Source organism: Antennarius striatus, chromosome 7 (assembly GCF_040054535.1).
Source record: "Antennarius striatus isolate MH-2024 chromosome 7, ASM4005453v1, whole genome shotgun sequence".
Classification (NCBI taxonomy): domain Eukaryota; kingdom Metazoa; phylum Chordata; class Actinopteri; order Lophiiformes; family Antennariidae; genus Antennarius; species Antennarius striatus.
Window position 1 is genome coordinate 7409648 of NC_090782.1, and position 13179 is coordinate 7422826.

At 38.9% G+C, this 13179-nt stretch overlaps 1 protein-coding gene across 1 annotated transcript; it reads right to left on the minus strand.

Annotated features, from left to right (window-relative positions):
- Positions 1-1683: 1683 nt before the first annotated feature.
- Positions 1684-8967, minus strand: zgc:153738 (uncharacterized protein LOC558115 homolog). The gene is made up of 20 exons (XM_068319252.1): positions 8923-8967; positions 7766-8131; positions 7334-7453; positions 6824-6838; positions 6496-6648; positions 6331-6402; positions 5964-6169; positions 5783-5867; positions 5578-5688; positions 5325-5400; positions 4872-4978; positions 4640-4726; positions 4324-4385; positions 4149-4231; positions 3751-3858; positions 3464-3663; positions 3208-3294; positions 2951-3128; positions 2627-2865; positions 1684-2519 (listed from the first exon to the last, which is right to left on the minus strand). Exons 1-20 carry the CDS (start codon positions 8965-8967, stop codon positions 2412-2414), a joined length of 2508 nt encoding a protein of 835 aa, XP_068175353.1. The 3' UTR covers positions 1684-2411.
- Between the last annotated feature and the right edge of the window lie 4212 nt (positions 8968-13179).

The window sequence follows — 13179 nt, forward strand, 5'->3', positions numbered from 1 at the left end:
AGCTTTGGCTTTCATATTGTGCAGCGAGTTGTGTCAAGCATCAGCAGACCTATCAAAAACAATCAAAATGTACACAATGGTCTTAGTGTGTTCGATGGTTTACTGCGGTGTACAAATGATTGAAAGGTACGCCAAAACAACTTAGTCGTCTTTATATGGTCACGGTTTGTACTGTCTGCACATATATCATAAATCATATGGGAAGCCAAGTTCTCCACATAAACACATCCCGTGTGCTTAATTTTAATCAAGTGATCCTTATTATGGTGACCTATATCTGTCAGTGTGCTAAACCTCGTCTTCCACACATCTCCACTGCTGTACTTCAGAGGTCACAACAGATTAAACAATGCTGAGCCACACATTTACTCTCTTAAATGAAATCCAATCAGTATTCCCATGCGAGGTCATTTGCTGACGTCACAGTAAATGGAGACGGTTTTTCTCCCACAGCAGCCAAGCTCTTAGTTTGTGCTCCTGTGGCAACAAATAAATCGCGTTACACATCAGATATGAATTTCATACTCCCCTAGCTCAGTCTTCTCCATGATATGCTGGTGTGTGGTGTTTTTGTCTGCACAACGCAAACAAGGCTGAAGTGTGCAGTGCCCCCCTGTAAAACAACATGACAAAGGAAAGTTCGCACTGCAGCGCTGTGTTTGCCTCAGTTTGACAGACGGCCGCATGTGCGAGCGAGCACTATTAAGTCCAGTGAAACTCAGCAGGATAATCTTTGTGCAGTCCATCTGAGACACAAATAAAAAACAACTTATCATCACAGAGAGGGTAATGATGGCTAGAAGTTAACTAGTGTCATTAAACTGATCTCATGTTTGAAAGACCTCAGCAACCTTTTATATGAAAGCTTTTAACAGCTTTCTGGAGAGGGAAAGGAAAGTTCTTCCCAACAGAACAACATACATTTCATGGGATAATTTGGTCATTTTCAAATCTTGCCATGCTGGAGACAACCAACTATCGATAGGATGTTACCCATTCACATGGAAAGCATCCTATCGACGATACAACATAGACTATAAATAGAGAAACGTTAAAGGAACCAAGGCAATGTGAGGATGTGTTGAGTGAAATTAGAACTTGACAAAACAGCTGAACACTCCACCTAAGCCTCTGGATCCTTGTTTAGAAACTCAACCAAGTCCTATGTGTCACATTTCCTCTGAGCCAGGCTCTCTACACCTACAGTGTCATAATAGTTCAATAAATATTGGGCATGAGATCTACAGAAGTCGACTGATCATCAGCTCTGTGAAATAATAAGCTGTTTCATTCAAGTGTTGTGTCTAATTTCATATTAATGTTGTATCTTTCTAGATTCCGAGTTCATTATGATGTGTCATAAATAGGACACCACAAACGGGCAACAGACCGACCTTCATTGCCCTTGACTGAAGCAAATAAGAGAGGCAGTCTTGGCATACAGTATCTAATTTCAGCGTGGCCTTTGGTCTTATAACTGTAGCCATTGGAGTCTGTCCCCCTGATGGAGCCCACTGGATCAGGGGGAAGAATGGGGTAACGTACCACTTTTAACATGTGATGCTTTTAATGAAAATTAGTATGGCTTCAGATTAGACTTATTGTAATCATACAATTATATACACATCAGATTATTGTGCATCAATGGAAATTAAAATAAGTTAAATAATTAGCATGGTTTGGAACTACGGCCCATTAAAAAAAACAAATCTGAGTAAAATGATCATGATGACTGTATTATTGCAAGATATTGTTTAGCTTTAATAATGGCATCAAAAAAAAATGTCTATAGTGTTTCTGTAGCTTGAGAAAGAATATAAAAATGCAAAAAGGAGTTTCAAATGCATTTTTACTTATTCCAATAAGTCTGTTTCTTTTAATCACCTCTAGGTTGTCTACACCAGTCTTGGATGATGGCTTGGCTTCTTGTCTTTAGAGTCTGTGTGCAGTCTGCCCAGACGTAATGCATTCTTGTTTTGCTTTGGGAGGTAGGAAACTAGAGTGGTAGAACTACCCTCTGTGTCTCAGCTGGTATTTCCTTTTACCTTATTACAATAAACTCAAAAAAGAATGCCAAAAAAAGAAGATCATAACGTAACAGCATTATATGTTGTTATGTACTGGAGGTTACAACTTGAACAGCTCAGATTTGAAGACTGAATAAGAAATTTGTGGAGCATCTTTTAACATACAATGTATCCTCAGCAATACAGCACATAATTGTGAGGGACAGACAGGAGCTGCGGGAACACAGGAGGTACAGAAGCCAGGAAGCACACGCAATGCAATATTCACGATAAATACAAATGCAAATAAGAACATGATTGAGATAAAATTTACAAATTATAATCATCAAAAATAAATAGCAGTTGTAAATCTGTTTCACATTCAGTTGCAATTAATACGGCCTATTATTTCTTTTTCTTTGCATCTTTGCCCTTGGCAGGTACCCCTTCTCCTTCATTTCCTGTGGCAAGCATAATCCTTTTCTTTCCCAGGGGGGTCTTGGAATACCAATTCTGGTAACAGAAAAGTGTAGAATAAAGCAAACAGATATAGTTTAGAAAATTGTAGTGCAACAGCTAAAATGATGAAAATGTTGCGGAGCACAAACAGGACACTGTACTTTCAAGGCCTCTTCTTCATCCTGTAAAACAGGATGAATTTTGACTAATGGAGGAACAAACTCAGCAGCAGTCAGTGGGCTTTTTTCTTGTTGTGAGACACGCTGCTCGGTAAGAACATTCTGGATCACCTGCACCATGTGACCAGGTGTGTAACCATCTGAAATTTTTGCAAGAGAGCTGATGTCCAGCTTGCAGGTTATTTCACCACCCTTTTTTTTGATCAGTTCCTTCCACAGCACTGAAAGACAGAGTCAAAGTCATTTTTAAAAACAGCCAACAAAACACATCAAAGTAGCAAAAACTGAAATAGTTTTTAGTCTTACAGACTCGTGCGCCATAGTCAGGTCTTGGGATGAGGATAATTTTGCTGTACATTTTACAAAATGACTTGATATCAGCACTCATTGGATCTTTAGTTGTTCCTACAATCAGAACCCGATCTTCTGCTTTGATCAGCTTGAGACATTTGAGCAGGTCTTTCTTCAAGCGCTTGGGGTCTAACTGTGTGTGCAGACAAAACAGTCATTATTGAGCACACAGAAACAGTTAAGCAATGTAATGGTAGTGTTCTGGAAAATACCTCTTTTTCTTCCTTAGGAACTTTTTTGTAGAATATTTTTTCTGTGTCTTCAATCCATATTATTGAAGGTTGTAACAATCTTGCAACCTATGTAAAAAAAAATCTAACGTTCCATAAAGTTCACCACGAAATATTCAAATTTACCAGTACCTGGTGAAGCATGACAATACTGTCCTGCACATCACAAAACATGAAGGGAGAAACGTTGCTGTTTCGTGACGGTTTAATTTACGGCTTTCTATCATATATACATTACCTTGAACACCACATGGAGCATCATTGCCAGACCACCCTTGCCTGGGTATTTTCCTGCCGTATTCACGGGAGACAGATCAAACAGGTTAGAGCCCGTTTCCCGGCAGATTGCGTGGACCAACATCTTCTTTCCGACGCCAGCAGGCCCGGCCAGTAGAATGGCTTTTATCAGGGGAGCCTTCTCATGTAACGCCTGAGAGCCTGCAGACAACATGTCAGATGTCCTTTTGAAGCCACAAGTTATGTATTGGACATTTTGTTTTAAAAATGTCTTGATAACTTTCATACCCAATGGTAAAATTCCATAGAGGGATAAAACCTGCCGCACATCCGACAATGACGGCATTGGCTCAATGTCATTTTGCCTCAGTGTGGTACCAAGGTAGCTATAGTCACCTTGGAAAAGGAAAAAAGGATTGGACCATTTATTCATAATGTGTGGATTATAGGTAAAATTAAAACAAATATTCAAGTATCATTATGCAAATGTTGATCGAAGCCATAATGTTTCTGTAATTACAAATTAGAAGAGGGCAGCACATGATTACTAAATAGTTTGTTTATTAGTATACAATATCATTTCTGTGTCTGTGCAACAATAGTAATACAAGCATTAACTCATACAGTCATGATGATCCTGCTTCAATGAGGCACAAGAGTTAACAGACATTATTATATAGTCTTACCCAAGTATTCCAACAACCTGATGTCTTTTACCATTTTCAACAAGCCCTCTTCCACCAGCTCCTCACACAGAGACTCAAAAGTCCTGGTAGATATGAACACATCATGTGATGGTTTTAATACACAATTGTATTTAATACACAGTATATTGACTTTTATACAATCTTGTCAGCTCACCTCTCAGATGTCAAATCTTTCTCTTTTTTCTTCTTCTTCGCACTCTTAGATCCTTTCTTTTTCTGTGGTGTGAAATAAACAAAAGGACACAGTTCAGGTCAATCAACATGCTGTATAAATACACAAATTGTTAAATGACTTAAAATTGTGAATGACATTATTTTCCTATATGTTATCAACCAGATAACATGTGCTAAAAATGAGACCACTAAAAAAAAAATTTCTGGATAAGAGGTTGATATCAATGTGGTTTCGGGTAAAACTGAATTACAACAGACATTTCTTGATGGAGATATGAACATTCTTTTCTACTTACCTTAGCATTTCCTTTGGCTTTACCCCCTTTTTCATTATCTACTTCTAGTCTCCATTCATCCAGTTCTTTTCTCATCTCCACATCAACCTGACACAAACAGAACATCCCAAGCAGTGTAACTACAGGTGAACAAATGTTAAAGCTGCAGCACTAACTGATAATTTTCTGTTTGGCTGCTGAATTCATAACACATTCTTTCATTTTTTAAAAACTTATTTCTTTTTAGCATCACCTGTGCTCGAATCTCGGCCTCAATGTCCTTCCTTTTCTCCTCCTTGATCAGCTCCACCTCATGTCTCTGGACAAAGTTTGTGGACTCGTCTCGATTTTTCCAAAAATCTGAAAATGAAGAGCGTTGGAATCAGCCTTACTTGAATGAATGACACTGTTGCATTAATATCCTATCACAACAAGACACTTTTTAACTGGTTTAGAGGGGAATTTGACTTTGCTAGTGTTTTGTTCCTTACTCAATAAAATATTCTTCATTGATCCCACAGAATGAAAATTCTTCTCTGTATTTCACCCATCACCTACAAACACTGGGCAGCCCTTATGGCACCCGACAAAGTTAGAGTTAAGTATCCTGACACCCTTCTCACAGACACCATCATCACCCCAAGTATTGACCATGCACAGGTGTTGTTTTTGCTGCACAGGTGTTGTTTTTGCTAGTTGAACATACCTACATACTTTTTGTGTCCCACTTCCAAGTCTGACAGAAAAGCTGAGGGCAACATCTTCAAACCGTCCTCTTCTTCCTGTTGCTCAAAGAAAAGTCTTGTTGGATCACCTTGTAGACAAGGATTACTGTATTCACCAATCAAGTGAAATCACACTTATTTTCCATTATCATTTGTTTTAAATGTTATTATCGCCATAATTTTCAGAATTTCGCATGAAATGTAATTTAATTTCAAATATCTGTGAGCCCATACTTCCTCATCATCGTTCGACTTGTTCTTTTTTCCCTGTCCTGTCTCCTCCTCCTTCCCTTTTGCTTTCTTGCTAGGATCCTCCTCATTCTTTGTAGCCATATCTTCCAATAACTGAAAAATATGTGCATGTGAAACTTAGTTTCCTATCCACAAAACTGTAAAATTATGCAATGAAGGCATTCCATTTTTTAATGTTTTATTTTACCTGTTGGGGGTCTTTTTCAACAAAAATCAGAGCTGAGCCTCCATCCTCTTCATTTGGGTAGTCTGGGAAGGATCCTGTAGCATCCCTATTAGAAAGAAACATCTGATTAATTTCACTGAGTGTTGCTAAGGCAGCTAAGGCAGCAACAAAAATGGTACCAAGTCTCGTCTTTCCACTTAACCGGCATTCGATGAACCATTGGCGTATTTGGTCTTTCATCATTGCGCTCATGTCAGGACCCTCCACTTCCAGCATTTTGTTTGTGACCGCCACAATAGACTTCTGGTAGTCCTTTTCATGCTCTTCCTGTTTGATTCGTGTGGAAGCCTCATTGGCCTGAACAGCGACCTCTGCAGGACATGGCACCTCATCATTTGGATCCATGACCTAATGATATATACATTTAAAAACTTGTCTTAAAGGAATTTAACTTCAAGCAAGCAAAACACAGTACTGGTGAAGTACTGATGCTTTTGCAAAGTAAAACATTCTCAATCCATTTCTTCACTTAATATGACAGAAAACTAGTGAATGTAAAGTTTACTCACCATTCCTAGAAAAATCATTTCTTCCAAGCGCATGATCTCAGCCTGCTTCCTCCCTGTGTAGCCCCTCCACACCTACGGATCACATTCAACAGAATCTGTAAGGATGACAGTCATCACAAACAAAAGACAGAAAGAGGAGATTAATAATATAATGATAACGTGAACCTTCTGTATACGGATTGCAGCCGACTCCCTGTCAGCTGCTCCAGGAACCACGCTCCGCTTCTTACTCATTATCTGTAAATGTGCTCTCAGGCGTCCTTTGCGAGCTCTCTCTACTATCTGAATAATCCTGATGGCCTCGTCTTGAGTCATTTCCTCAGGATTTTGTACGTGTCGGAACTGCAAAAAGAGGTGTGCAGATTAATTATATTTTTCTGCCTCTCGTTAATTGATTACATATGTGTGACCCTGTGATGAGCTGGTGTGTCATCTGGGGTGTACCCTGCCTCTCGCCTGCAGCCAGCTGGGATAGACAGAACCTGTGATCCACATTGCGGACAAGCGGCTGAAGACGAGATGATTGCGATCATCTCATCTTCGAGACAACGGATTTTAACAAGTCTGGGTTTCTTATTTATATAATATTTGAAACCCAGACTTGTTAAAATTAACCCTGATTACGTTATAAATGAAACAAAATAAGATTTGTATCCCCTAGCTTGTTCAGGATATCTGTCACCATCATCTGTCTTTCCTGATCTTCTTCGTTATTATCGCTGGTGATATTGCAAGGCTTAGGAATCTCAAGGTCTGCCTAGAGTGACAAAAAAAGAAGGAATAGTTGATTCTTATTATTGAAGGTACATGCCTGATAAAGTCAATGTCCACTGTAAAAAATGGAAGAGACTGTCCTAAATTCATTGTTCTCTTCAGCAGGAGTTGTAGAATATAGACCTAAACATAGATAGATCTAAACATCCAGAATAACTTTTCTTTCATGAGTGATGTTTCCTTTTATGACGATTAAAATAAACTTAGACTTAGAGCATTTTTGTCTCACATCAGTGCTTTTTGTATCATCAAGCCTGTTCAGCATATCTATCGCCATCATCTTTCTGTCTTGAACTTCTTCATCATTTTCGCTGGTGAAATAGCGAGGGATAGGGATCTCAAGGTCCCCCTGAAATGACATAAAGAAGAAATAGTTGTTGAATTTTATTATTATTAAAGGTACAAGCCTGATAAAGTCAATCTCCATTGTAAAAAAAATGGAAGACTGTCCTAAATTAATTGTTTTCTTCAGCAGGTGTTAACATAGACTATCTAAACATCCAGAATAACTTTTCCTTTATGAGTGATGTTTCCTTTTACGATGATTAAAATAGACTTAGAGCTACACCTACACCTCAGACAGATCTGACATATTCAAATGACATTTCATTTTCAATGAAATGGCTGATTATTTTCAGGTAATGTGAAGAGTTAAACTCACTGGTGTCAGCTTCAAGTCATGAAGGATATCATCCATGTAGTGATACTCTGAAGACTCTTTTTCCACCATTTCATTCTTGAGCTCCAGCACCCTCCCCATCACTCCTTCCAGAATTACATGTATAAACCGTCTCTTCTGAGGATGGACCACCTGGTCATAAATCTCATTCAGCTTTCGGAAGATTTGTATGTAACGCACATAAAGCATGGCCACGCGCTGGAAGAACACCACCCGGTCCTTCTCTGGACGGAGGGGCTCCACAGGAAGTTCCTCCTCTAGCAGTCGACTTAACTCCAGATGGCAGTCTGCCCAGAGCTGGTTGTAAGTCCTGTGAACAAGAGTGGGTTTAAATAGATAAATACATTTCTAAATGTCAACTGATGCAGGCTATACTATAGTCATAGAAAAACAATCAAATACAATAAATACAGACAAGATGCAAGTTGTTAGTTTTGTTCCCTTCAGGGTCTCTTGTGGTAAAAAAGAAATCATACAGGCTCTTAAGTAATCACGTCAAAGTTGACAAAGTTGGGAATTTATAAGACAACAAGGCCAAAATTCCTGTCAGAGGGACTCACATGTGGAAACTTTGTGGACATGTCACACACACACACACACACACACACACACACACACACACACACACACACACACACACACACACACACACACACACACACACACACACACACACACACACACACACACACACACACACACACACACACACACACACACACACACACACACACACACACACACACACACACACACACACACACACACACACACACACACACACACACACACACACACACACACACACACACACACACACACACACACACACACACACACACACACACACACACACACACACACACACACACACACACACACACACACACACACACACACACACACACACACACACACACACACACACACACACACACACACACACACACACACACACACACACACACACACACACACACACACACACACACACACACACACACACGCATGCTGGTCGGCTAAAGGCTCTAACTGTTTACCTTTGCGACATGTTTGGCTCCTAGAAAATAGATAGTTGCTATGGGTAGTTCCTCAGAAATAATTGTAGAATATAGTCTAAAAGTAGATAAAATCCCGACAGTATCCGAATCTCTGGAGGCGTTTCCTCGTTTGCCCGTTTCCATAGTAACAGTAAACAGAGCGGACGCTCAACACGTGACTGGTGATTCTGTCAGTGTCAGGTGGCATTACCTCAGTGTGGATGTTGCTGACGACATTCTCTGTGTGTGTTATTAGTTTATAGCACTTCTGCATTCAGACTTGATAAATAAATGGTGTCACTCCTTCCTCTCCCTCCATTCCCTGTGTTTATACATCTCTCTCCACTCCTTCATCATCAAAGCTCTGCGCTGGCATCAGTTTGGGGTCACCGTAAAAAGACATACTTTCATCTACAAAGGATTCCACTGCATTGTAGCTTGATTGTGACTCTCAGTTGTATGTAGTTTTGGATTTTTTTAAAAAAAAAAGGAGTCTGCTGGATGACTGTAAATGTAAATTTTAAAATTTAATGATCAACAAATGAATGCATTTTGATTTGCAAATTCCAAACGGGCATTCGAAACGAGCAACCGCAGGTATTTGAAATAAAATTAGAATCTCTCCTGCAAAGGCAAAAAATAAAATAAAATCGTTTTATGGCTGAATTTTCCGCTACAAAAGGTTCTTGTATAGTACAGTACTGTTCTGTATTCTTCTTTCCACACTTATGCAATTCACCAATTCCAACCGCAGGGGGCGCTAGGATTCAAGTAAAGGGGCCACTGGGAAGAGCTGGACATCATTTTGGACTTAGGGAGGGATAGTTTTGGACATGTCCAACATGCACGTACATTTCCTTATTCAATAACATCTATATGCACTTGATTTATTGATGACCATTGGCTCAAATAGCTTTGGGAAAAGACACATTTTTAGTTATATTTTACAACCAGCGCCTTGTTTAAGAAGGTTATGTACAACGAAAAAACTTACGACATAAAAAAAAAGATTGCTGTTTTTATTGAATTATAAACTGGGAGCCAGAAAATTCATGATGTATTACATTTTTTTTTTCTTTCAAAAATGTCACATTGGCAAACCAATGTCACTGGGTTGTGCTTCTTGTTGATGAACATCACTGTTGTCTCATCTAAGGGAGTCTATATTTCAACAAATACTATACAGTATGGGAAACATTTCTCCTCTTTTCAATATGTATAATTTCCCCTTCACAGCACCAGGTGGCGCTGTGGTCCAATGTAAAGGCGCTACTGGGTAACTGGATGTTACTATAGATTTAAGGATGGATGGATTATTGGTAGACTTCTAGAAAGATACAGCCAGAGCAATAGATGTAATGTATTTGCTGTCCAATTAGTTAAACAATTAAGAAAGGTTTTTATACCACACATAATCACATAACTAATGGTAATAAAGTTCTATTTGGTGACATGTTGGACATTTTGAACATTTATTAAATGAAATCACGTCACATGTTTAGAAGGGAAAAACTTCCCAGTTTTTTGGAGCTATTTTTAATTTAGACATCTGAAATGTTGCGCTGCCAAAATACTAAAGCTGGGATCCACAGATATCCTCTGGAACTCTGTGCATTTTTTAAAGGAAGAAATATGGAAAGTAAGTCTTTTCATATATAGTGACGTAAAAAGTTACATACGTCTCACTTCAAATCCAAAGACAAAATGAACAAAATTCAAACCCATTCTGAAGGGATATAAAATAACTTTGTTTCAATTCAAATCATGCACAGAGGCAGAATACATGTCAGTGTAATTTTCTGTTATAGCTTAATGTCTGGACAGTCATTCATTTCTATGATAGGAGTTTAAGCTGTGTTCTCAAATATGTGAATGAGCTAATGCTAATGCTAATGCCTATCATCACAGGGCCTCCATGTAAACAGCTTTGGGTGATCATTCTGCTTACCATCAGAAACACACTCAACCATTGAAAAGTGATGACGGAGATATACAGAGTGACCTGGGCCTCCATCAATCAGTATTGTCAATGTACAATTTCTTGAACAATTATAATGTAGTTGATTCTGTGGTTTCATAAAATAAAACAATAAGACACCAAAACTACTTTAAGTTTAAGGAACATATCTAATATTAAGAACGCTGATACACTGCTTGGACAGTCGCCACTAAAAAAAAAGTCCCTCTCATATTTTGTCGGACAGCCTTTAGCTTTGTTTACGACATGCATTCCCTGTGACATTTATTTCAATAAGCTACAGCAATATCACAAGAGTTATTTCCATCCAGTGATGCTTTATTTTTTTCATCAAGATCTTGCATTGACAATGGTGGGATCTGACTGCTGGGAGAAGCCCTCTCCAGCACATCCCAAAGATTCTCAATGGGGTCTAGGTCTGGACCCTGTGGCGGCCAATCCATGCATGAAAATGATGTCTCATGCTCCCTGAACCACTCTTTCACAGTGTCAGCCCAATGAATCCTGGCATTGTCATCTTGGAATATGCCCGGTCAGGTCAGGTCTAGGTTCAGCAACAATATGTGTTCAAAGAATGAGGTCAGCTAACTACCTGAGTATGCTGAATGACCAGGACATTCCATCAAATCTTTTTTTTTCCCCCCGATGGCACGGGCATATTCCAAGATGACAATTTTTTTTTCTGGTATACATTCAAACACTGAAAATAAGAATTACATCCAGGAGCGTAGTCATCAACATCCTTCTTAGCTGAGAATCATGGGGGACTGAACAGGGAAACACGGAGCATCATCATAGCACTTCCTGATAGGTTTGCTAAATTTTAGCTCCAAGACAAAGAGGAGTGTGCAGCATTGGACTTAAATTATTCATTCATTGTTCCAAGTAACAATGTTCCGACGGTGTTGGGAAATGCTGTTATCAAATACAGTACTATGAGTTCAGGTAATTTCTGCCCATTGTCTGAATTCTGGAACAACTTGCTCATCTTCTCTGTCGTTCAGCATCTGCTTTTAATCTAAGTGTTAATCGTTCTGAACTGAACAGATCGGAAGAAGCCTCATAGATGAGAGGCAAAATGTCTTCAAGCTTTTCTCTCAAGTCCTGTTGAAGTTATTCAACACTGAGATCGACCGCAACCAGAATACCTGAATCTTCACAGGCTTCTAATCTCCATGTATGGTCAGGACTGAATCAGTCTTACAAATGTGTGCTAGTTCAGATTGTTTGGTCAAAAAGAGATTTTCCGTTAGACCGGACACACGGCATAGCTTTCACCTTTCCGAAGGAGTCAGAAATAGCTTCACAACAGAAATAATATACTATAATATAATATAACAAATAACAATGCTAAAACTCACATTGACTAGTAAGTATCCTGATTGACCTCTGGTTGGTTCAAGTAAGCTACAGATTTTATGTCACTTTGGCAAAAGAAAAGAACATTATATGCAATAAATTAAGTTTGCGAGTGTAATCATCTCGTCTTCAGCCGCTTTTCTGTTTTGCGGGTCACGGGTCTCCTGGAGTCTATCCCAGCTGGCGGGCTGGGATAGATTGTTTATTCCGGAAATGGCCAAAGCCAAAGATTTGAGATTTCAGCAACAGATTGTAACTAATTGCTGAGAACTGAAGTATTTTCCAGGAAGCTATTTTCACCTAATTCCATCTTCTACAGACAATGCAGAACTCTAAATGCTAAAACTCACATTGACTAGTAAGACTCTTGATTGGTCTCTGGGTAGAGTAGACCAATCAGGAGTCTTACTGAAATAGAGACTAAGAAAGAAAGGAAAATATCAGAGATTCCAAATTCAATTAATGTAACTACCTTTAACAGGAGAGACAGAGAAAACACCCTCAGCAGTGGAGGCCAGTAGCAGCTTATTTTAAGGAATCTATGTTGATCCTAATTGAAGGCTTTCTCAAAGAGGGAGGTTTTAAATCTATACTATACTCTTAAATAAGCTAAGGGTGTCTGAGGCTGGAAGATCGTTCCAGAGTAAAGAAGTCAGATATCTGAAACTTCTGCCTCCTGTTCTGCTCTTACAGACATGACGGGTTAACAAAAGTCCTGCGTCTGGGTCAGACGGAGCCTCACAGTGAAGAGCTTTGCCTGCTATAATGTTATAACGCACTAAATTATTACATGATTGAGTAAGTACATATCTGAGCAAACAGCACAATTGTTTGACGAGGTTGATAATATGACAGATTATGTCTTAACAATGTATGTAACAGTTGATTAATTATATGACTGCGTAAATATTTTAACAGATAAGAAATAAACACATAAAAATACTAGAAAACGATGCTAAATTAACCCGAGCGGCGAAATGGGATAAAGTAAATCATTATACACCAAACAGGACTTTATA

Excerpts from the sequence above, each read along its gene's own strand:
- zgc:153738 (XM_068319252.1), bottom strand. The coding sequence starts at position 8,967 with ATGGAAACGGGCAAACGAGGAAACGCCTCCAGAGATTCGGATACT. Across the intron at positions 5,401-5,577 it reads AGTCGAACGATGATGAGGAA|GAAGAAGAGGACGGTTTGAA; the intron begins GTATGGGCTCAC and ends TTTGAGCAACAG. Across the intron at positions 2,520-2,626 it reads ATGAAGAAGAGGCCTTGAAA|AATTGGTATTCCAAGACCCC; the intron begins GTACAGTGTCCT and ends TTCTGTTACCAG.